The 25396-nt window shown below is 43.2% G+C and overlaps 1 protein-coding gene across 1 annotated transcript in view; it reads right to left on the reverse strand.

Moving 5' to 3' along the window:
- The window catches only part of Bcar3 (BCAR3 adaptor protein, NSP family member), a 115001-nt gene that overhangs the window by 51153 nt on the left and 38452 nt on the right, over positions 1 to 25396 (reverse strand). Inside the window, exon 3 of the mRNA XM_026403109.2 lies at positions 22495 to 22534. Within this exon, the coding sequence (XP_026258894.2) occupies positions 22495 to 22534 (40 nt within the window). The remainder of the gene's footprint in view (positions 1 to 22494; positions 22535 to 25396) is intronic.

The raw sequence follows: 25396 nt of genomic DNA on the forward strand, positions 1-25396 counted from the left end.
TCTACTGGGCCTCATGTCATCCCCCCCGCCCCCGCCCCCTATAATTTTCTCTTTCTCTAACCAGCTATTAAAATTGTATAACCAAATGATGTAAAGCAAAATTAGGCACCCAGCCCTGATCTTGCTTTCTTGCATTATCATGTACCATTCTATCCGTTACACCCTACCCTTCCATCACTACCACCTATTTCCTGGTATTACCCCAGGAATCCTATATTACATAAGCTCAATTTTCTGTTGTTTTTAGCATGAAGGTAAAATGAAAAAGAATATGCAAAAGATGTTATTCCAACTTCTCAAATAGTAGACAACTATCTGGCAGACTAGCTTGTTTGAGCAGAAAGCCATGGACCATCTCCCAAGCAAAAGGCAGAACTGTAATGCTTTACATAAGATTGCAGGGCTTTCTATAACTCCTGAAGCCCGTCATACACACCTGGGAGCATCACCCAACCCATCTGAGATGATTCGCCACCTACTCCCTGAGCTTTTTTTGGTTCCACACTTACCATGCAGGCATCACCAAGAGCAATCATTTCTGTCTGTCATCTCAGGTTTTCTTTGCTGTACATTTTGCTCTTTTCCTTCCTCCCAATTTTGGTAAGGGTGAGCTCCTAAGCAGCTAATCAGCAATGACCACAATAGCATGGCAGAGGCCCTTCCTACTGACAGTGGTGCTGAAAGGGACTGGGGAAGTCAGCATGGTCCTCAGAAGCCTCACCAGCCAGGAGGACCTGGGCTCTCTCTCATCCCCATGGACACTCTCTCCCACCTCACAAACACTTCTGCAAAATGGTATCTTCCAAGCCAGAGTTGAGACCGATATCTGCACATGTCTAAAGTGGCTTTGGAACACACCCTGCAGGTGAGATGACAGAAGGAGAGCCAGGGTGGGTGCAAGTCTTCACAGCACCACTAGCTAGCTGGGGTGCCCTGAGAAAGTACTTAACCTCTGTGGGCTGCAGGCCCCCAGGTCATCATGGTCATCAAGCGAGACAACACACATAGAGCCCTGCACTCAACATCCAGCAGGGACTCAGCAAAACTGAGCTTCTTTTCCCTTTTGAAAGAGAGGATCACAACCCCCTTTTCCCCCACTGCTTCTGTGGAGCATGTGCCCATCCACATGCTGGGGTCACATGTACCCCTAAGAGGAAGGTGGACAATCTCCTCACCTTGAACCACTGGCCCTATCTGGTGCTTTCCTGACCTTTGAAAAACAGGGAATCATGAGGAGATGTTTAAGAGCTTTGAGCCCTAAAACATATTTTAGCCCTTAAATTTAAGAATTGAATATTAAGGGCTGAGGTTGTGGCTCAGTGGTAGAGCACTTGCCTTGCATGTGTGAGGCACTGGGTTTGATCTTCAGCACTACATAAAAGAGTAGATAAATAAAATTATTATGTCCAACCACAACTAAAAACATTTTTTAAAAAAGAATTGAACATTAAAATTGCACATGCTTGGATGATCTTCTACTACAGAACCTTTGTCATTTTAGGAGTTGTTTATATTAATAGGCAGCATGTATGTCCACAGTATCTGCCACATGGCTCTCCTGGGTCTATCCAGAGCCACTACGCTTTCCATGTAGCACCCCTGTTCAAGCCAATCTGTGGGATCCAGTGGGCACCCCTCCTGCATGGGTTCTGAGTGGCACTCTTCCTTTCCCACTGCCCCTGTACAGGGATGGTTTGAACTGGACTTCAGCCTACATTCTGATTGGATGCCCTGCCAGATACTCACTCCTCCAACCCCTAACCAGCTTTCCAAGATGGATGGTTCTTGCCCTAGGAATAGGTCTTCCTCTGTGTTTAGAGTCCCCAGAGAATCACCTCCTGATTCCTTCATAGTTTGCTGGCCCATGTTACTGGGTTGTCTGATAGTAACCACTTCTAGAACCAGGACCATGCCTGGTATAACCCCACGAATGGCTGGTATAGCCCCATGGATATACCCAGCTTCCTTTGCCCTGCCTTCTGCCTTACCTCTTCCTCTCAAGCCCCAAATAGCAGGAATCCAACAGAGTTACAGTATATTCTCTCCAAGCCATCTATCCCTACCCCCACCTATGGAGGCTATCAATATTGATTGGACCAACCAATCTGCAAGGAATGATGGGAAGCAGGAACACAGGGACAAGAGGTGGGTTCAGCAACATATGGTAGATTGACTGACCCCACCCATTCCAGCCTTGGCAGAAAGTAGTCTTATGATTCCCTCCTTCTCTGTTGCCATGCAAATTCTATCACCTGCATTAAATACTTCAGTAGGAAAATATCCTTTTTTCTTGGTCATAAACTGATCATAGGCATTATTACCTGATGGACATACTGACTAATCCTGCATTTCTACCAAAACAACCATGATGATCAGTCCAGACTAGGAGCTGTTAACCTGAGGGTCTTGTGGGACTTCCACGAATCACTGAAAACTATACAAACTACTGTGTAAATATCTGTTAGCTGAGGAGAGGGTTCAATGCTTCTGTTCAATTCTCAAAGACCTACATGACCTAAAAGTCCCCAGTGATCCAGAAAGACTTTCAGTGGAGAGTGAAAATATCCTGGAGGTCACGGACATGGTCAAGGACACAGAAGGCATTGGCTGGTTACCTTGAAAGACATTGATCAGGCTTGCCAGGGCTGTGTCTGATAAGAGGAGGAGACAGCCTTGAGGCAAGCAGGGTCACAACTCCTCAGTGCTACGGAGTAGCTTTAACTGAGTCTGAGCGGAGGGTGGAAGGGCTCATTTGCCATTTCATGGTAAATGTGGAATACCTACAAGATCCACTCTCAGCAACCCCTCCTCAACCTCAGACTGTAGGCGCACATTCAGGAAGACTGCAGCACTCACATATTTTTGCCTCACCTACCAGTGTGCAAGGTCCCTAGGAGCCAGCATTTCTAAAGAGAAGTTTAGCACAGTGTCCCACTTACTACTCACCCTAGGAGAGGGGCATTATCATCTCTATTCCACATGTGTCATCAGACAGTTGTTACAATTGATAATGAAAACAACAGTGAATTAGAACCTGGCCCTATCTGAGGTGATAATGGAAGCATGGAGGACACTGGGTTGTTAGGAGGCCTTATCTTGTGCAAATTCAAAAGGAAGGCCTCCCTGCAACCACGTGGCTGACCCTTGCCAACACAGATGGCAGGGCTTATCTGGAATATGCCCAAAGACGTTAGGCTGCTTGTAATTAATAGGAGAGGGCACTACAGAGGGACACTGAGATCAGAATCTGAGAATCAGGAGGCAGCACAGCCTCCATGCACAGGTGCCAACTGGAGACCACGGTGGCACCTCTGTCGTAGATGGAGGCATGACCTACGCCCACTTCTCTACGGGAAAAGGCTGACTCAGAGGGTTATGTGCGTGGAAAGGACTGAAGTGCTCCCAGACAGTTTTTTTCTCCACTTCCTTAACTGCTGCCTAGCACAATGCTGCCGGAGAAGTGACGTCCAGAAGGTCAGCATTTGCCTCTTTTTGCATCCAAGGTGGGGACAATAGGTTCCTTTTGCCATAGGTCAAAGAACAGTGCAGTCAAAGAACAGTATCCTTAAATGTGTACCTTCCCAAGTGGGTGGGTCGGCTGGGTAGAAGAAGAGAGATTCCTAGGGCAAACAGCAGGAATCAACCCGGACAATTCTCCAGGAACACCAGGGTTGGGCCACTTGTGCTAATGGGTGGGAATCTTACCAAGGCCAAACTATAGCTCATTAGAGGGATCCACAGCCCCAGGGGGCCCCCTACCTATAACAGCCATGTATCTGACAATTTAACTGTGAGGCAATGGATATTCGGCACATAATAAACCAAGAGGTAGGTTTAAAATAGAAAAAGATAGACAAAGGACTTGAAAAGATAGAGAAAATATTTCTATAAAACAGCATTCATGTGCCAACCTTTTATATATTTGCCCTGAGTAGCCATAAATGATACTAAAAGGCTATAATAGAATTTATTATAAAAAGAGAAATAACAGAGATAATTAGAAAAATAGCCTAATATACTTCTGATCCTGAAAAATAGCAGAATGTGGTTATGGTATTAAAAAGCTTTACTGGACAGCACATGTAGTCCAGCTTGGAATGGATTTGTGAGCCAATCTGTGAACACTGAACACTGAATAAGCCAGGGCCAGACATGTGACCTACAAGAGACAATCACCCTGGGATTTTTCAAACTGGAACAGAGCAAGTTTCCCCTTGGACCACAAGCTTTACTGAGACTATAAGCCTAGGGCAGCCTAAGCCATGTGCCCACAGTGCAGAGAAGCTGATCTGCGAGAATGTAGCTCATGTACCAGAGAAGCAGATGCAAGAGACTGAGAGCCCTTGTGATATTGTCCTTCAGTCGGGTACAATGGCACATGGCTATAGCTCAGCAACTCGGGGGGATGAGGCAGGAGAATCACAAGTTAGAGGCCAGCCTCAGCAACTAAGTGAGAATCCACCCCATGCAACTCAGTGGTAGAGTGCCCTGGGTTAAATCTTCGGTATCCATTTCTCTGTCACCTCTGTCTGTCTCTCTATCCGCCACCACCCCCCAGAGATGTTTTTCTTCCTAGGAATTACTGACTCAAGCTACTCAGCCCTTGCTATTCCCAGGGGTAAGTTTCCTAGCTCGCATTATCAGTTTTAACTTACAGGCTCATCTTATCACAGTGTGATTAAAACTTGAGGTCAAGATGTAACACACTGTGTTAGGCTCTTTTGGAATTTAGATTCATGTCATCTCTGTATCTGAGAACTGCTAAAGAGGAGCCAACGTCAACCGATGTTACAGAAAGATGCGCACTGTATTCCCATCAATCATGGAGCAGTACACTGGTGAGTCAGTAACAGGTGGGAATTAATGATGTCTCCCACCCTGCTCCAGGGATGTTCATGAAAGAATTCGGTTGTTGTGTTTTCAGAGATGAAAAAGACATGGATTTGCTTCTAGGAAAAGGGAGAGGGGTTCATGGAGTTGGGAAGTCCTGTGTTGCTGAGTGCAGGTGTGAGTCCTGCTCCCACACCCAGCACCTCTCCCAGGCTACAGGAATCTTCACCCTGCTTATACGGCAGTGGCACCAGCCTGACCTCCTGGAAGAGGTTTCTAAAAGGCTGTGACATTTGGAAAACTGTAGCATCTGATTCGGAGGTACTGACTAAGACAGTCCTTTGCTGAGACCAGGTGATCTTTACCAGGTATGATCATCAAGGAGGGCAACCAATAGAACAGGACATTTATGTCATTCCCAAATTACATTCAAATATTCCCCAAATTTGCTCCTTAGACCAACCTAGAAGGACCTCAGAAACCCTGGCTCTCAGACTGTCGCCCTCTAGGGGTTTCCCTTTCCTTTACTCTTGTTCTATGTACCCTGGTGAGGAGACCCAGCTCCAGACCTGTCTTCTAGGGTCTGGCTGCTGAAGCACTCATTAAAACAGCACAAAATGCCTGAGCAGTCCCAGAGAACATCTGGAGAGGGCATAGGGATTCTCAACCTGGGGTTCACAAATACCTTGTAAGTCAGATGTGCAATACATGTGCATACATATTTCTAGAGACATGATTCTCATTCATCATATATGCAAAAAGGAAGGAAGGAACTCTCTCACCCTCCCCAACGCAGTTCAGAGCCACACAGGCATAAGGGATGACTGCCACACTCAGGTTACACTTCTCACTGGTGAACCAGCCTTGCCAGCCTCTGACTGCCCTAGACTGCTTCCCACTTCAGTCATTTTATTCCCTCAATCTGTGAACAACCTGGGACCCCCCACACTGGGAGAAATACTCAGAACACAGTCATTCCCTAGGTCTACCACCTGTGCTCTGCTCAAGTAATCCTGAAGCCAGGAGACAGGCCTTGACCCTGTTCTACCCAGACCCCTTAAAGTAGGGCAGAAGGGAAGAGGCTGGGTCAGAACGGACTCAGTGGGAGCACACAGACCCCTTCCTAAGACCACCACCTGGGCCTGGGAAAAATAAGAGTCCAACTGGGGACTGGCAGTCACAGGAAGCAGCCCATCAGCTTCATCATCTCTTCTGCACAGAAAGCTCTTTTGACAGTGTGAATGGGGGCTTTATAGTGTAAGTTCTCATCCACAGGCTAATAAATATGTGAAATGGCCTCTCGGACCAGGTTCCTGCGGCCTGGACACTGAGGTCATTCAAGAAACAATTAGATGCCATCTGGAGAGAGCGGGGACTCCAAAGGAAATTGCCTCCAAGGGCCAAACAGCATGTTCTCATTCCCAGAGTCTGACACATCCTTATCTTCATTCACATAAAAGACGAGATGGAGCTCGGCCAGCTAATCCACACTGGGAGCACAGAACGAGCAAATGCTGCTGCAATTAATAAGAGCTTAAGGATCAGGAGAATGCTCGTTTGCAGCCTGCCCCAAGTAAATTTAGCCTTTAAATGAATTTATCCCTTGATTGTACTTCCACATCCAAGCAGAATGTCTTTGCCATAAACCAGGCCTTGGCCTCACCAAGCTTTGGGTTTTCAGGTTTTAATACAAAGTAATTAGAGCAGAACAGCAACTGCTTCTGGCCCAGCTCTTTACAGTATATAATAAGCAAGGACTCGGTTATGTCAGAGTTAGTAGTCATGGAGGTTTCACAATCCATTCCAGTCTAAGGAACAGGCCTACCCCTGTGAACTCTTCTAGGATAGATTCTCCATTTTTCTGATTTTTAAATGAAAATTTAATGTCTTTTCTCTATTAATAATCAGGGTCTTTAATAGGAAATCAAGTGTTGGGTAAGCTAGGTTTAAAAGGAAAACTTGGCTAGAGGAAAAAATATGGATTTCAATAAGCAGCAGGAGGTTCTCTGCATTTTAAGTGTTTGTGCAGCTTTTAGGCTTTTAAGTAGCAGGGGATCCTCTAGTCCACTGGTGATCAAGGTGTTCTGCAGGCCCAGAAGGGTCTTTCAGGGAATCCAAGAGGCCATTAGTATTCATAAGAGTACTGAGCCCCCGACCCGCACCAGTTCACTGGGTAGACATTTATATGGAGGGTACAAATGCGAAATTGCTGAAAGCAGGGAACAGACACCACACTGTCCTGGCTGTCATCGCACTCTTGACCACCATGAGGTCAGAGCATGTAAGAAAAAATAGCCAGTTCCACTTAGGAAGTCCCTGATAAAGCAGGAAGAATTACTCATGTTGCTGAACTCAGCCCTGAGCGCATTCCACAGGACGGAGGGCAGCAGGGCAGCGCGTGGCAGTGGTAGTGGTGGTGGTGGTGGGGCACACCAGGGCACGGTGGCTGCCTGCAGGGGTGGTGCACAGCCGCTTGTTCAAGGAGCACCATTTTCACTTCAAAGAATATCTGACAAACTATGGTTATTCACACTTGGGTATTCATCTGGCAGACATTTTCTGAAAAACCAATGAGGGAGGCCTGTAGCTTCAAGGAAACTAACTGAAAACATTTGTTGCCAAGGATAAAATTTGAACTTTCTTTTTTTTTTTGAATTTTTAATATTTATTTTTTAGTTCTCGGCGGACACAACATCTTTGTTGGTATGTGGTGCTGAGGATCGAACCCGGGCCGCACGCATGCCAGGCGAGCGCGCTACCGCCTGAGCCACATTCCCAGCCCAAAATTTGAACTTTCGAGTAAAAATTAGAATTTTGGAAAACTTATACTCACCACCAAGTTTGACGGCGTTCCAATACTTTAATGACTTTTCTGAAAAGATCGGTGGTGATATTAACAAATGTGAGTTTCTGATATTTCATAGTGAAATATTTTAACATTTGGAAGATCTACATAACTCAATAAACCAATATTTTTCAAATGACCAATGCATGATGGTGCAAAATCATGCATAGGCAAGTGATGCACTCAGATTTCGAGGAAGGTAGACCAATGGATTTTAAAGGAACAGAGTGAAAAAGTCCATCGGTATGATTTCAGACTCAATTTTGCAATCGGTCTTAAGGAACTATAGCAGCCAGGTGTGGTGGTGCAGGCCTGAAATTCCAGCGACTCAGGAAGTTGAGGCAGGAGGATTGCAAGTTCAAGGCCAGCCCCAGCAATTTAGTGAGGCCCTAAGCAATTAGTGAGACCCTGTCTCAAATTTAAAAATATAAAGGGCTGGGGATGTGGCTTAGTGGTTAAACTAGCCCCTGGGTTCAAGCCCCAGTAACCAGCACCCCTGCCCCAAGGGAGTATCAAATAATATCTATAATTATTGGAAAAGGTTATTAAAATACTTTTCTTTTGGGCTGGGGTTGTAGCTCAGTGGTAGAGCACTTGCCTAGTATGTATGAGACATGGGATTCAATCCTCAGCACCACTTGAAAATAAATAAAATAAAGGTATTGTATCTGTCTACACCTAAAAAATATGTTAAACAAACAAACAAACAAACTTCTTTTTTTTTTAACTACATATCAACGTGAGGCCAGAGTTTCTTCAGTGTTCAACCAAAACAACATAACAGACAGAATGCTAAGGCAGGTGTAAGAATCAAGTTGTGTTCTATTAGCCTCCCCTACAACAGCTCAAGTTCATCCTTCCAGCCCCTCTGGCTTCCTATTAGGCTAGGCACTAAAGACATTTGCAAAAATGTAAAACAATGCCATCCTTACCACTAAACTTTTTTTTTTTTGTCTTGGAGAAAGATTTTTTTTTCATAACAATACGCTATTTTTCTTCTGTGTAAGAGGTTTATTAGATTAAAATGAGTAAGATAATTAAACACGAAATGTTCATTAAATAAAAATGAATTAAGAAAATATTTTAAAAATTCCTCCATCTTAAGTTCTAACATGATGAACATAAATTGCTACAAATCACATAACAAAAGCTTTTTAGATCCTTATTCATTTTGAAGGATGTAAAGAGATCATGAGACCAAAGAGTTTAAGAATTCTTCCCTAAAATGTGTAAGCTCTTTGTTTTAGATAATTCTGATTGAGCCTCAAATTTTCAGCATCCTATTTATGGAATAAACTAAGATATAAAAATAGCGTGAAGGGAACTTGTAGACAGAGAAACGTGAAGAACAAGAACGTCCTCTTAGTTGTCAGGACATTTATTCTGTCCCGTTTTTACCCAACACTTGATCATTCTCCTCCTAGGTTTTCATCTTAGAGGGAATTCCTTCACAAACGCCAGCAAGCCATCTCGGTGGACAGCAAGAGCTCTCTTCCTCTCGCTCCCCTCCTCCCTTCACCCCCCACATCCAGTCCATCAGGAAACCCCCATGGCTCTGCCTTCATAGTACACACCCACCTTCTCCACCACCTTCCCGGCCATGGCAGGTCCCCTGAAATCTACTAGCAACACAGAAGCCACAGTGAACTTGGGACAGCTTCCCATGTCACTTTGTAAAAATTAAAGTCCTCAGGGGCACAGTGAAGGAGTAGGCCTGAGATCCCTGTGACTCAGGAAGCTGAGGCCAGCCTTGGCATCTTAGTGAGACCCGGTCTCAAAATAAGTAGGTAAGGAAGTAAATAAGTAAATAAATAAAGGGCTGAGGGTGTAGCTCAGTGGTGAGGTGTTTCTTGTTCAAGCCTCAGTACTGGGAAAAAAAAAAATTTTTTTTTAAATTCCTTACTTTGCCCTGAAGGCCTAGCAACCTGCCTTGAGCCCCCGCTTCTTTACTGGGTCACATCAGCCTCCCCTACAACAGCTCAAGTTCATCCTTCCAGCCCCTCTGGCTTCCTATTGCTCCACTCTGGAAAAGGCAGGCTCTGGCTCCACACCCCTGTGGCTTTCTTTTGCTCTAAGACATTGGAGCTTACTCACCCCTCCCTCATAAATCCTAACCCCAGCGGGCCTGGTGCGTACCTGTAATCCCAGCATTCAAGAGGCTGAGGCTGGAGGATCCCAAATTCGAAATCAGACAGGGCAAATGTCAGTAGGAAACTGGTTTAAATATAACTGAATTTCATATAATAGAACACAGGCTGAGTAACCCTTATATGAAATAACTGCTGAAGTATTTCATGTTTCAAAGTTTTTCAGATTTTAGAATATCTGCATATTTGTAATGACATTATCTTGGAGATGGGACCAAAGTATAAACATGAAACTCATGTTATGTTTCATATACACCCTCCACACACACACACAATCTCCTGAAGATAATTTTATACAATATTTTAATAATTTTGTGCAAGAAACAAAGCTTCATGGCATAGAATTTTCCATTTCTGGCATTAAGAGTTGGTGCTCAAAAAGTTTCAGATTTTGAAGCATTTTAGATTTAAAATTTTTGGATTAGGGATGCTCAAACTGTACCACAGAGCCATTCAAAAGAAGGAGTTGAAACCACAGAGCTAACACAGAATGATGTATAACAAAAAAGGCTGCAAAGTGGAACCAACCTAAGTGCCCTTCAACAGATGAATGTATGAAGAAACTGTGGTATATACAGACAATGGAATATTACTCAGCCTTAAAGAAGAAGGAAATTATGGCATTCATTTGCCATAAATGGATGGAATTGGAGAATATTATGTTAAGCAAAATAAGCCAATCCCAAAGAACCAAAGGTCGAATGTTTTCTCTATATGTAGATGCTAATTCATAATAAGGCATGGGGAGATGGGAAAAGAGGTATTTTGGACTATACAGAGGGTAGTGAAGGGGGGGAGAGGGTATGGGGGCAGGAATGATAGTAGAATGAATCGGATATTATTACCCTATGTGAATATATTATTACATGACCTGTGTAACTCTATATCATATACAACCAGACAAATGAAAAGTTATATTCCATTTACGTATGATGTATCAAAATGCATTCTACTCTTATGTGTAACTAATTAAAGCAAATTAAAAAAAAGTTTTCAAAGCAATATATGGCTATATATTATTTTTACAACAAATAAACAAAATTCTTCTCAAACTCAACCTCATTCTCCTAACAAATTGACCATCTTTTCTCAGTTTCCCAAGAACACTTGAAGCTTCCTCACTCTTTCCCCATCCAAGGAATATGAGAGTACCTGCTTCCCCTAGGACTCCTACTGCTCTGTCTCATTCATTGTCTGGGTACACACTGATCCATGGGTGCAGGGTCTCCGTGCTCAATCTTGAATGTGCTGACATCCATCCTCTGCCTTGTGTAATACCAACTTCCTTCTTGATGAGCTGCCAGGGTGGTGTGTATGTGTGTGTGTGTGTGTGTGTGTGTGTGTGTGTGTTTCAGATGTCAAATCACAACCCAAATACAAGTTCTTCCAAGGAAACTTCTTGGTTATCATAGGTAAAACTGTAGGCCAAATGCCATTCCCTTCCTCAAAATTCCTGTATATTAGTACTGTAACATTTTAGAGCCCTTTTTTCAAGAATATTAGACAATTCTATCAGTATAATGCCTTGACAGCTTTAATCTGCCTTATATAAAGCCATATATTTTTACATATTGTAAACACAACCCCTTTTGCCTTTTTAAAATTTTTTTAAATTTTTTTTAGTTGTTGATGGGTCTTTATTCTGTTTATTTCTAGGTGGTGCTGAGAATCGAACCTAGTGCCTCACATATGTTAGGCAAGCGCTCTACTACTGAGCTACCACTCCAGCTCCCCTTTTGCTTTCTTTATATGTGGTAAACACATCCCTTCTTTCTGAAGTTGAAATATCATGGCACACGATTACATTTAATATTAAAAGCTCCCAAAATATTTAGAAACTGAATTGTAGTCCAATGCACGCTTGAGACACCTGATCACCACTAGAGGGCAGAGTACAACAGCAAACGATTCCAACACAGAAAAATCATCACCTCACATTTGGTGCCCAGGCAAATAATGGGTCCATATTGTTGATAGCAAGGTCTCCTAACGGGGATGATCCACAGAGGTTGCCAGAATTACATTTCTAAAATCAATGTATCTCTCTGATTAATAGGTGAGTCTTTTTTAAAAAAAAATATTTATTTATTTTTTTAATTTTATCGGCGGACACAACATCTTTGTTTGTATGTGGTGCTGAGGATCGAACCCAGCCGCACGCATGCCAGGCGAGCGCCCTACCGCTTGAGCCACATCCCCAGCCCCAATAGGTGAGTCTTTAAGGTCATGACAGTGACCCCACATTTTCATTCTGTCTGAAGTTAGCAAGAGAAAATGAAACTAGACTGAGGTCAGGCGTGGGAACCTCCTCACTGTCTTGAAACAGAAACACTGAAGAATTTCTAGAAATTTTTTTGAGACATCAGTGTTGCTTGGCTTGGGAAACAAAGATCTTTGTAATGATTTTATTCTCACTTCCCTCTATTTAAATGCTCTTTGCATCTGTGGTGTCACTAAGAGGACAAGAAAAGGTCCTGGCCCTCAGAACTCACATTCTAGTGAGAAGTGTTTGTTTGTTTAGAGTAAATAAACAAAATCTGGGACAAGTGCTATGAGGAGGATATAGAGAGTCTGGGACAGTGATGGGCAGGCTGCTGTCAGTAGGGAAGTCAGAGAAGGTCTTCCTGAGACCATGACAACAGAGTATGGTTGAGAGCTGGAGTAACCATTACTAACTAGAATTTACTATATACCAGGTGCTGTGCTATGAACTTAACCTGTATTAACTCATTTAATCCTCAAATTCTCCCATTTACTGTTAAGGAAACCGAACTCCAGAGAATTTCAGTAATTTGCCCAAGGTCACACAACCAAGAAATGGCTTCGAGATGGGGTTTTGAATTTGCATTAGCTTCCTAGGATTGGAATGACCAACGACCACAGACTTGGTGACTTTAAAATAAAAATGTATTCTTTCACTATTTGGAGGCTAGAAGTATTAGCAGAGCATGGTCTCTCCAAAGGCTCCAGGGGAGAAGACTTCCTTGCCTTTTCCTAGCTTTCGGAGGTCACCGGTGATCCTGGGTTGTCCTTAGCTTGTGGACACATCCCTCTAATCTCTGCAATTGTTGTCACAAGGCATTCCCCCTGTGTAACTGTGTCTCTGTGTCCAAATTCCATTATTACTTCTAGCCACAACCATACACATACACACACAAAAAACTCCAAACCCAAATCAAGAGAACTACAGAAATGCTACCTACACACTTGGATTCTTGCATATTATAGAAATAAATAGAAGTAATATTTCTTTGATAGGAGAGCTTGGGCAGTGTAAGTAATTGTCAATATTCTAGTCTCAGGTTGGGTAACTGGTTTCAAAGCTGCTCATTGTGTTAGAAAAAAAAATAAATGAATGGGTAAAGAATGGAAAGGTAAATAGAGGTGGGGGAAGTAACAAGATAAACAAACAAAATAAAACAAAAACCCCAAATTCCTTTCTTACAAGGATACCAGTCATGGGATTAGGGCAAATCCTAATCCAATATGACATCATCTGAATTTGATTACTTAATCTGCAAAGACCCTATTTCCAAATAAGGTCTCATTTGCAGGTACTGGGGTTAGAATTTTAACATATCTTTTTGGAGGGCCTCGTCTTAATTTGGTCATATCTGCAAAGACCCTCTGACCAAATAAGGTCACATGTACAGGTACTAGGGGTTAGGACTTCAAGGTCACATGCACAGGTACTAGGGATTAGGACTTCAAGGTCACATGTACTGGTACTAGGGGTTAGGACTTCAAGGTCACATGCACAGGTATTAGGGGTTAGGACTTCAAGGTCACATGCACAGGTACTAGGGGTTAGGACTTCAACAGATTTTTTTCAAGGGACACAGTTCTGCCCACAACATACTAGAACCCACTTCAAACCAAACAGTGGCTCTACTTCAGAAAAATCTTCTAGGCCAAGGAGAAGGTAAAGAATCAGAGGCAGCAGGGAAAGCCAGGACAATGGACTGAGAGACTAAATGGGACGGCAGGAGATGAGGCTAGAGGGAGACAGACCACCTTAGATTTCATGTTCAGTTTGGAGCCAAGTCCTCTCAGAAGCCCCAGTTTCAACACTTGCTTGCCTGTTGGTTCCCAGTGTCTTTACCACCTCTCATGCTCTCTGGGGCCTCAGAAGAACCTTAAGCCAGGGAGGGTGGTGCCTCAGCTCAAGGTGAAGCCTGCAGCACAGAACACAAGTTCAAGTGGAATGTGAATTTGCCCTACTCTACCCACTGGGCAGACCAGCTTCCTTCAGGCACCTCTGAGGGCAGCTCCAGGGTTTGAATTATCTTGAACATCACGTTCAGAAGGCCCAGGGAGAACACGATTCCACATGGAACTCTCCTTCCCTCTGAGTGGCTTTTGGCAAGAGGCCAGGCCCTAGTGAGAACTCTGGAACTGCCCCTGCTTCCGTTCCCTCACCTGCTCCATTCAGGTCCTGCTAGGATCTGTCAACTTGCCTAATAAAATGGGTCTTAATTCTCTAAAAGGCCTCCGGCACGTGGCCTTTCCATTCCCACTGCCTCTCTCTTAGGTTAGGCTCTTGATAATGGTTCCCTCCTACCTGGTCTGACTAGACTGAACTATTAGGAACACATGCTATGAAGCTCGGAAAAAACTGAGTGAGCCCATACGGAAAAAAAATCTGTAAGTGTAGCACTTTCTGCATCTGAACAGAGACCTGGTCTCACTGATGCAGGCCATCTCCTGTGGTGGCAGCACTTAACAGCTAAAATATAAGGTTTTAGCTCCCCCCCCCCTCAGTGCGGAGGATGGAACCCAGGGCCATGCTATATGTAAGTGCCCTACCACAGAGCTATATCCCCAGCCCTTGGCTTGCTTTTCTTTTTTGGGCACCAGGGATTGAACCCAGGGGCACTTAACCACTGAGTCACATCCCCAGACCTTTTTATATTTTATTTAGAGACAGGGTTTTGCTAAGTTGCTTAGCAGCCTTGCTAAGTTGCTGAGTCTGGCTTTGAACTTGAGATCTTCCTGCCTCAGCCTCCTGAGCCACTGAGATTACAGAAGTGCACCACCATGCTCAGTTTCTTGGCTTGCCTTTTAAAGTCAGGCTTACTGAATATAATTTACATTTGTTAAGTACCATGCTTCTTAGCACAATTCTGCAAGCTCTGATAAATGGTCAGTATGGTAACTACCACCACAATCAAGCAATTTCTATAGTTCCAAAAAGTTCCCTTTAACAGAGAACTTTTCCCCCAAATGCTTTTCAACCATTTATTTGTTTTCTGTTGCTTTAAGTTTACCTAAAGTATCATTGGCTGTCTATTTTGACTCAGCATGATGCATCTGAGGTTCATTCATGGTTCTGTGTGTATCAATAGGCTGTACCTCTTTATGGCTGAATAGTATGCCACTGTGTGGGTGTCCTACAGACTGTCCACCAGTTGAAGGACATTTGGGCTGTTTCCAGTTTTTGTTAACGATGAATAATGTCACTATAAACATGTACAAAACGACTTTTATATGGACCTGTTCTTATGATCAGGTTTTCCACATTTTCACAGACCTGTCGGATAAGATTCCGCTGAATGAGATTCTGTCCTCCACCCCAATTCTTCTGCCTTCCCACCCCGCCTCAGCAAATTTCTAAAACTGCAGTAACACTCAACTTCCCAAGTATATCTGCAGAGAAAGCTGCGGGGGCCGACTGGGGGTGGCTGGATGGGCACTCTCTCCCTTTTACTCCTCTGAATGCGGGCCCAGAGCGAGCCAGAGCTGTTTCTCATTCACTGCTGGCAGTGTTTGATCTCTGGTCCCACAGGGGACAGGGCTGGCTCCGTGGATGTGCACACTCAGGCAAAAACCTGCAGAGCCAGCCAATCGGGCCATTATTTGGTTCATATAACTTGTTAAAATCTCACGGAATGTACAGGGTGCCTTTGTTTTTCTAAGTCCTTTTCATGAGGACTCTGTTAGCTGGCTAATTCAGAGCAGGCTGGCCTGTTTTCCTGCCGAAGAAAAGACTTTTCCTCAAAGACAGCTATTTCACTGTGACCATGGCTGCGGCCATGTTGAGCACAAAAGGAGAGCTGAAGGAAGGCGGCCCCTTCTTCTACAGCCAGGGCACTTATTCTTGGCGCTGGAATCCGCATAATTACTCCTCTTTTAATCTGCTGGGTGACCTAATGTATCCCTAGCCGACTGCAGGAAATGGCCTTGCTGAGATCTGAGCTCGGGAAGACTCATGTCTATAGTTAGAAGACCCTCTGGGAAGGAGCATTTGAGGGTTAACGCCACAAAAAGCCAGCTTTTTAAGCCTCTTTGGGCTCCGCTGTGCTCTGAAGCAAGGGCCCTGGTCCCCAACTCAGGACAACAGTTCCAGTCTTGTCCTTTCTTCTCCCAACCTGCAAGGAGTTCAGGGACTGCACGTTGTTTTATGAGAGCTCAGAAGTGGGTCTAACAAGAATCCCCCCAAGGGGGACTACAAAAGAAAGAGGATATTTGTTCACTAGGAACCTAGCCAGGAACAAAAGGCTGCATTCCGTCCTGACACTTGCTTCTGCGGTCGCCTGGAGAGCAGGCCTTTGTCTGTGGCCCACATTGTGCTGTTCACAGTCTGCCCACCAAAAATCACTTGTGTACTCCTGGCTAATTTGAAAACGCAGGCATTCCAAATTTTCTTTTCTACTTCCCTAGATTTTTCAATTTTTTTTTTCTTATAGGCAGTGTATTTTAAAATGGAACCTATAGTAAACATTTTTTTTTCCTAGAAGAAAACCACCTAGTTCTGCCCTCGCCAATCACTTCTTTCTCTTAAAAACAAAAAGGAGACACTTTAACCCACCCACAGAACAGAGACTCTTGACTAAAATAACTGTAGGCCCTGTGAACGAAGAGGCTAAGAAGAATTAATCTTTAGCACAAAAGGAAAGATAGGTATAAAAGGGAATGAGAAAGGAAATAATATGAATTTATAAAATTTAGTGCAGGGGGGGTGGGCAACTGGATGAAAAAAAATAAAAGAATGGTAAAAGAATGAAAATAGAAGTTTTTATAGGTTCAAAGGGGGCTACAAAAGTGAAACGATGGATCATGAAGTAAACGTAGGAGTAAATCTCCAATCTTGGCAGGTGGGAAATTATTATCCATCACATCCTTGGTCTCAATGTCTGAAATACAACATAAAATACTGTTACCGCTGTTGACCGGTGACGAGTCCTTCCTTCCCCAATGTTGAAGAATAACACCACAGAAGCACACCGAGGCAAGGTCAGAGTGGAAAATTAGAAGTCTATTAAAGGACAGCAGAAAAGACTTCTCCCGGAGGAAGAAGGGGACCCAAGAGATGGAATCCATGGAAGTGCGGTTGTCTCTCCATTTTATAGTTTTCGGTGATGGAACGTAGGTGGGAAGTCCCGAGGGATGGGACACAGGTGGGCCAAAGAAGTAATCTGGGCAGGAAGGACTTCTGAGGCAGCATCTTCAGGTTTGCTGTTCATTAACACTTCTTTGGGATGGGCTATCTTCAAATCTGCTGGGGCTGTTCATTAACATTTCTTTGGGATGGGCTATCTTCAAATCTGTTGGGGGCTGTTTCCTGAACTTCATTAACATGCCAGAGTTGCTCAACTTTTCCAGAAATTCATTCTCAACATGGCCTCCATTTTAGATTTCACTCGATATTAGACCCGATTTACCTAACTACACTGACTAATTTTAAATCTGGCTTCAATGCCACCTTTGCTCCAATCAATATGGCACCTTCATGATCAAGAGTGACAGCATAGCTGGATGTGGTGGCACACACCTGTAATCCCAGTGAGTCAGGAGCAGGAGGCGGGAAGATCACAAGTTTGAAGCCAGCCTTGGCAACTTAGTAAGATCCTGTCTCAAAATACAATTTTAAAAAGGGCTGGGGATGGAGCTCTGTGCTAGATCACCTCTGGATTCAATCCCAATCCCAGGAATGGGAGGAGGTGAGAACATGACTAAGAACTCTTTACCACTTGCTAAATAATCGTCCCCTCCAGTCTGTCACAGGTATACAGATTCCTAAAAACATTCAGCTAGAAGGAACAAGAGCCCACCTCAAGGTCTTGTACTTGTTGGGAGGTCCAGGGTCACACTGCTAATTAGAGCCAGTGTGTGGACCCAGCTCCCCTCCCTGGGAGTGTGTTACTTGATGTCTCTATGCCCCCCCCCCATCTGGAAAGGGGAATACACTGAGCTATTACCAATTAATAACATTAATTTATGACCAATTATTAATATTTTAACAGAACTATTTTAACAAATGTTTTAAGCAACCATCTGACACATGTCTAGGAAATAAATACATTTTAATGGGAGTGAAAATACAGCAAATTCAAAGGGGGATTAAGTAGACTGAACAGCCTCAAATTCAAAACTCTGCTTCCTAGCTATGCCCAGGGCTCCTCCTCTAAAATCAGTTTCCTCCTATTAAAAAAAAAAACGTTGGTTTTTATCTAAGATCAGGTATGCTAGGTACGCAGAGCTGTGCACCACCAACCAAGTCAATCTCCACACAGTAGGCAGCGGAGGAAGGGGGGAGCTACCATAGAGATTTCTGCTTTCCCATCTAGAGGAAGTGTTTTCTTTCAGATATAGTGAAAAAGGATCAGTTTTATTTGATGACAGAAAAGGGCTTCATGATTATACAAAACAGTTAAAATCAGACTTTTAAAATGACTGTGTTTTGAGCTACTGTGGAAAAAAAAAATAGTGAGGAGAGACAGAAAAAAAAGTAGAAAAATAGAAAAACAAAACAAGGATTACCATGAAAAACTCCAAAACTCTCCTCCTCCAGAGGCCAGAATTAAAGTCACAGAAACAGGAAGGAGATTCCAAATTCCCTGGGCTATGGATCTTTTATTTATTTTCCTATCACATAGGAACACCAAATTGAACCTTTAGGGTCTGGATGCTATTGGGAGGCCCAGCAGGAGTCCAGACATAAAAGAACCCCCCACTCCCAAAGAGCCCTGGGGCTGCCCAGCCTTGCACAGCTCCCTTCATTCCACACTGGGAAGAACTACAGTAACTAAGCAACCCAGAGATTGGTCCCTTTCACGCCACATTAATGTTTTGCACTACAAACCCTACATGGTGCTACAGGACACAGAATACAGACTGGACAGGACTGAGTTTTGGATTCTCCTCTCTCCAGCGCTATGGACTGCAGTCCCAGCCCCACTAGCTATGGGGGCCAGCCTCTGTGCCCTGTCTCCCCCAGATTCAAGGAGGCAGGCAGCAGTCCCAGAACTGGCTTCCTGTCTGGGCACTGGGGAAATCTGGTGAGGATGGTTCAAAAGTCTCCTGCAGGGAGGAGAGCAGCACTAAAAGACAGTGAGGGACACACGGGACTGGAACTCCTAACAGGATTAGTTCTGCTGTCCCTTGGCCATAGCTGGGTGATTCCATTGCCCAAAGAGACTTAGGCAGAGATCAGACTGCTCCCCAGTCATGGTCACAATGAATCCCTAAAAATTTGGCATCTTGACTCTTATTTTTTAGGCCAGTAGATATAACCCTGCCAGAAGGGCCCTTCGTGATGCAGCATATTTCACATAAATTTTCCACTTTTCTCCATACCCATAAGGCATTAAGGGAACTGGAGGATTGTAGGGGAAAAAATCAGCTCAAAGTCAAGGGGACAAACTGGGTCTCTCTTTATGGACAACTCTCACCTCCCTTACTTTATCTTCAGTCAACCTCTAATCACAAGGCACCAGCTAGCACTGATTTATGAAGCCTTCATGGCACAAGCAGCCAAGATCCAAAGGGCAACGAAGTCTGGAAGTGGCCCAAGAAGTCTGACACATGGGCCCCTTTGGACATTGGGGTCAGAGACCTCTATAAATGGGCTTCCAGAGACTTATTGCCTATGAAAGCAAGCAAAAACCCTCCACATTGAACCAACAAATCCCCAAGCCATCTCTCTAGACCAAGGGCAAAATGAGAAAGGAAAACAAACTTTGTTTTGCACTTAGGAAGGACACATTTTAAGGTTCTGATAAGATCCAGATCAGGTTAGGAGGGAAAAGCAACCTGCAGAATACCTCAACAAGACCTTGAAAATGACTCTCTGAGCCTCCATGTCTCACTGCCAGGGAAAAGAGAGAGGAGTTGAGATAAATGGTAGACAATGACAATGCCTGCATCTCTTCTTAGTCAATACAATTCAACTGATGGTGATGCATATTCATCAACTAGACTCAGTCGTTAATATGGTAGCCCCCTTATCCTTGAGGAATACACTCTGGAGACATCAAATTGACGTCTGGACCCACCAACTGGATCAAACTCTACATACTGTACTATGTTTTTCCTATGTGCCCTGCAGGGTTGTCACATAGTACCAGCGTTAATCTGCTCTTCCGTGTTTTATGCCCCAGTGCTTCCTTTACATGGGGATTCTTATGTTTGGGGACCATTAAGTAACATGAGGGTTATGTGACACAGCACTGCAGTGCTATGACCGTCAATGTGATAGCTGAGACGGCTAAATGACTCATGGATGGATAGCATGCACAGTGTGGATATGCCAGACCGAGGGATGATTCCCGCCCCCAGCAGGATGGAGCAAGACAGAGCAAGACTTTAAGATGTTATGCAGAAACATGGGCAATTTAAAACTTATGGATTTTTAAATTTCTGCAAGTTTTCATTTATTATTTTGGACCATGGTTGACGTCAGATAACTAAAACCATATATAAAGGGGACGAACTACTGTACTAAAACAGGCCACTCTAAAATTTCTATGTTTAACTGTAGAATTCATCACTGCATTATCCTAAAAGGATCTTGGACTTTTTATTTTATTTTATTTTTTAATTTCTTTTGTACCCAGGGGTGATTAACCACTGAGTCACATTCCCAACCATTTTTATTTTTTATTTTGAGACAGGGGTTTTGCTAAGTTGCTGAGGCTGGCTTTGAACTTGCCTTAAAGGTCTTCCAATAAGTCTCTGGAAGCCCATTCATAGAGGTCTCTGACCTCAAGGTCCAAAGAGGCCCATGTGTCAGACTTCTTGGGCCACTTCCAGACTTTTGGAGCCTGGCTGCCTGTCGCCATGAAGGCTTCATAAATCAGTGCTAGCTGGTGCCTTAAAGTGTATTCCTGAGTCACTGGGATTACAGGTGGGCACCACCATGCCTGACAGGGTTGGACTTTTGTAAAAGAAAAAAAAAAAACAACTGAGTTATTGGAGTAAATAAAGATCAAAAGGTAACTGGGGGTACTGTGGGAGACAATCTCTGAAACAAGGAATGGAGTGATTTTTTACAGGGTCGCTGGGACTTACACTCTACATAATCATTAAAAAATTACATTTTTTAATGCCATTCAAGTCAAATTCTAGGGTGTGAATAGCACCCTTAATGCTCAGCAAAGTACAACCTATACAGAAATACATGATATCTCCAGGAGAGAACATTTCCCACTGCTTATAAAACTGACCAAATTCTGGTTTGGTGGCCCTGATGGCTCAGGATTACACACTTGCTGCAGTAAAAACAGCTCTGACATTACTCAGAGTAAGATGGGGGAAAAAATAATACCCACCTCCATTTACAACCCACTTCATATTAACTGCCCTGCGTGGTCAGGTGGTACTATTGGTGCTTTCTCTTTTCCCATCTTTACCTCTGGTCTAAATGAGAGGAAATGCCAGAACTCTGGGGAAGGTATAGGTACAAAGCAAAGCAACAGGCCTCAATGGTTTGAAATCTGGATGATGCCCTTTGAATAATGAAGACAGAACATGGCTCCTGGGGTGGGGGAAGCCTACATCCTAACTCACGCCATGAAATTTCCTAAAAAGTAACAATACATACTATCATAAATCCAAGAGTGACAGATCACACTTCACTCTTCTGTAGCAGGTACCAGGTTTAATTACAATTCAAACACAAGATAAAGCAAACAGACACAGCCCCAAAATGTGGGGAGGGCCGAGGGAAAAAGTAAAAAATATCTTTTCTTTCTGCTCAAAAGGGAAACTTTGTTTAGAAGGGCTGAAAGGGCTGACTATTTAGAAGCAATGACTGTTGGACCCACTGGAAAGTAACATCTTACTACTCATCTCAGATTAGCCACCAAACAAGAGGATGGCTGTTTGAAAGGGAAGAACAGCTCATAAAATCTCAGGGAGGCTTCAGTCCTCCACAGGAGGTAAACAGTTCCTCATCTACCATTCCAAAATCCAAAAAAGCTCTGAAAACCAAAACAAATTTATAAAGAACTCATTTGGCAGTTAAACTAAACAGAGCTCATTTAGTGACAAAATGTGTCCAGAGCTATATAAAATCATCTGTTTATCCCACTCAGTGTGAATATTCTTACTTGTCACTGCCAAAATTAATGAATTTGATTGTAGGGTGCTGACCTCATACCACCTTGTGGGTATTACATATCTAAGTCATACCTTTCTTAAAAAAAAAAAAAAAAACCTGAATTTTAAAATACATCTAAGTCATAAAGGGGTGTGTGTGGAAAGACTGTAGACCTGTAATAGGAGGTCACAAGACCCTTGTGCCAAAGAAAATCAATTCTTCTCTGGTTGTTTTAGACATTACTATGAGCTTTCTACATAAGCCAGACTGCAGCATGATTCCACAACACTGCGTTAGAAATGGGAAATCTATCACACAGGGTCATGACTACATGTTAAATCACAGTTTCCTACCTTCACATATTCCAGAGTTGGGTCCAGAAGATGTGGATCCCTGAAAAGAAAAAAAAAACAAATGAGAACAATTAGGAACAACATGTTCTTATAGGGAGTAAAGTGTGTCTAACATTATTTCACCCTATTCATGTAAGTTAAAGCTGAGTATCCACCTCTCAGACAGTAAGACAGACAGGTATGGAAGTCAGAACACAGGCAGATTCCTTTCATGAGAGAGGGTGGGCTACCATGATCTCATATTTTCCTGTCAAGTTTTGGTGGGGCGGGGCAGAGGTGAGCGTAGGGTGGGACTGGGTATCAGAACATGCAGCATCTTTGAATACTTGGTTAAACCCCGATGCTCTCCACCAGGCAGCTATGCTGTGCTTACTTTGACGTTAAGGAAATAGAGGCTCAGGCAGGTGGGGCAGCTGCCCAAGGTTGCCCAGCACCTGGGTGAGTCCCTCCCAGGTCTGCTTCTCATCCACATACTTCTCTTCCTGTCACTGGCTGCTACCCACCCACTGTCGATGTAAACCTGGCTGATGCATTCTAATTTTCTCTGGTGCCTCAGTGTTATCCCCCATGTAATGTCTGCTCTTATGTCCACTGTAATAATACGCTAGGATCAGCGAGACAATCAGAAGTAAACAGCAGCAGGTGGCTCGAGAGGGTGAATTATTATAGAAAGTGGAAAGGTCGAAAGGTATGACTAAGGCAGCAGGAAGAGGGAGACAAGAGAGCAAATGTTTGCAGTGCTGGCAGGGTTACAGTGCAGTGTCCCCCACAGTGGGAAAGACAGCCACCTTCAGAGACTTCAGAAAATCAGCCTGGCCCCACAGAGAGGAGATCATTTAAAAAGGACAGAGTAGCTCTAACGCCTAGTCTCTCCTCTGAAGGGGAAGGAAGTTATCTTAGCATAGTGACATAAAGACCACATCCCTTGGAAGACAGGTGATCCCCACTGACAAGCAGCTCCCTGAGCAAAGCTGAGCTCAGCCCTGAACAGGCTCCAGTGGACCACTTCTCTGGCTGTAGTGAGGCTGCAGTGCTCCTTTTTTGAGCATGGCTACTGCCCGGGGTACAAGGGGTCTTGGTCTTGTGGTGGAAAATAGGTGCAATCCCAGCTCTCCTCACATGATTTGATTGTTCATTTGGGACAACGCAGAGGCCAGCTCATCTGGGATGCGCCTTTGCATGCAAATAGATTAGATTCTGAAATTCGTCCCTTTATAGGGCCAAAGAGTCAGAGAAGGGCTTAAGCTCACAAACCCTGGTTGCATTCTTATCAAAGAGGGATATGAATCAGCCTTTCAAAGCCTTCACTGGAGGTGTACTCTGCCTTCAAGCTGGTATTCACCAGGCACCAGTCCACTGGGACACGGCACCCTGCTTTATGGGGCTCTGTGATGTCAGTGCTGTGCAGTGCTGCATTCTGGAAAGAGTGCTAATGTCATCAGGCTGTGGTTTCATTGAACTACCCTGCCAGTCACTAAAACTCTGTCGGCACCATTTAGACTGTGCTTCCCCTTGGAGTTCTTGAAAACTTGATTCTTTAGTGAATTAACATATTAGGATTACAGACCTAAATTTTCTGGCCCTGGTAGTACAGAAAAATGTTGGAACCACTGAAATGTTGTTTTCATCTTCATATTTTGATTTTTATGTATACTTAAAATGTACTTTACATACTAATATATGTGCCTTCCTACATAGGTTAAAAGTATTGGTGTGTATTGTCTAAATTGATGGTTCCCAAATTTTTTGATCTTAGGATCTCTTTAACACTCAAAGAACCTTTGTTTATGTGGGTCCTATCTATTGATTATTGACATTAGAAATTATACTGAGAAATTTCAAAATCTTTACCAACTCAATTTTTTTTTTTTTTTTGCAGGGGATGCCAGGGATTGAACTCAGGGGCACTAACCACTAAGCCACATCCCCAGACCTATTTTGTGTTTTATTAGAGTCAGGTTCTCACTGAATTGCTTAGTGCCTCACTAAATTGCTGAGGCTGGCATTTAACTTGTGATCCTCCTGCCTCCAGTTCCTGAGCTACTGGGATTATAGGTGTGAGCCACTGCACCCAGTCTATCAACTCAGTTTTAAAAAAATAACCCATTATATGTTTACATAAAACTATTTTAAAATAAAAAAATTTTCATAACAAAAATGTACTGAGAAAAGTGAAATTATTTTACATTTTTGCAAATCTTTTTCATTTCTGGCTTAGTAGAAGACAGCCTACTGCATGCCTACTGCATGCAATCTGTTATATGATATATGCTGGCTGAAATAAAGGAAGAAATCCTTATACAGATGTCATTGGAAAAGAGAGGTATATTTTAATATGCTTTCCAGTAGTTATGGCTATTCTGCTTTGATATCATAACAAAAAACAAGTGATAGTTTTCTAAAGGTTAATTGTAATATGGTCTGAAACCATATTAGCTATTATATCTATCTTGCACTTTGAGTGCCTTTATTTATGTGTGATTCTGTAATCAGAACTCTGAAAACACTGCTTTACTGAGTTATGCAGATCTCCCAATTTTTGACCCATTTCAATTATAAAACATACACACACACACACAATATCACATTTATTAATATCACCACTGATCTCATAAAAGAAATTATTTTTAGGGACCACCAAGTTAATGATAGAGAGCATAAGTTTTCCAAAATTCTAATTTTCATTTGAAGACCTGAATTTTTATCACTGACCACTAACATTGTTAAATATTTTCCTTGAATTTCATTTCATTCATTTTTGGGAAAACACTAGTCAAATATGATGACTACTCGTCATGACTTATGATTTCAACTTTTTTTAGGCCTCTTACATGTCATTATTTTAGTAACTTTATTTATGCTCAGGTTCTTTGTTCTTCCTATAAGATTTGGTTGTGCCTTT

This window comes from Urocitellus parryii, chromosome 11 (genome assembly GCF_045843805.1).
Source record: "Urocitellus parryii isolate mUroPar1 chromosome 11, mUroPar1.hap1, whole genome shotgun sequence".
Classification (NCBI taxonomy): Eukaryota; Metazoa; Chordata; class Mammalia; order Rodentia; family Sciuridae; genus Urocitellus; species Urocitellus parryii.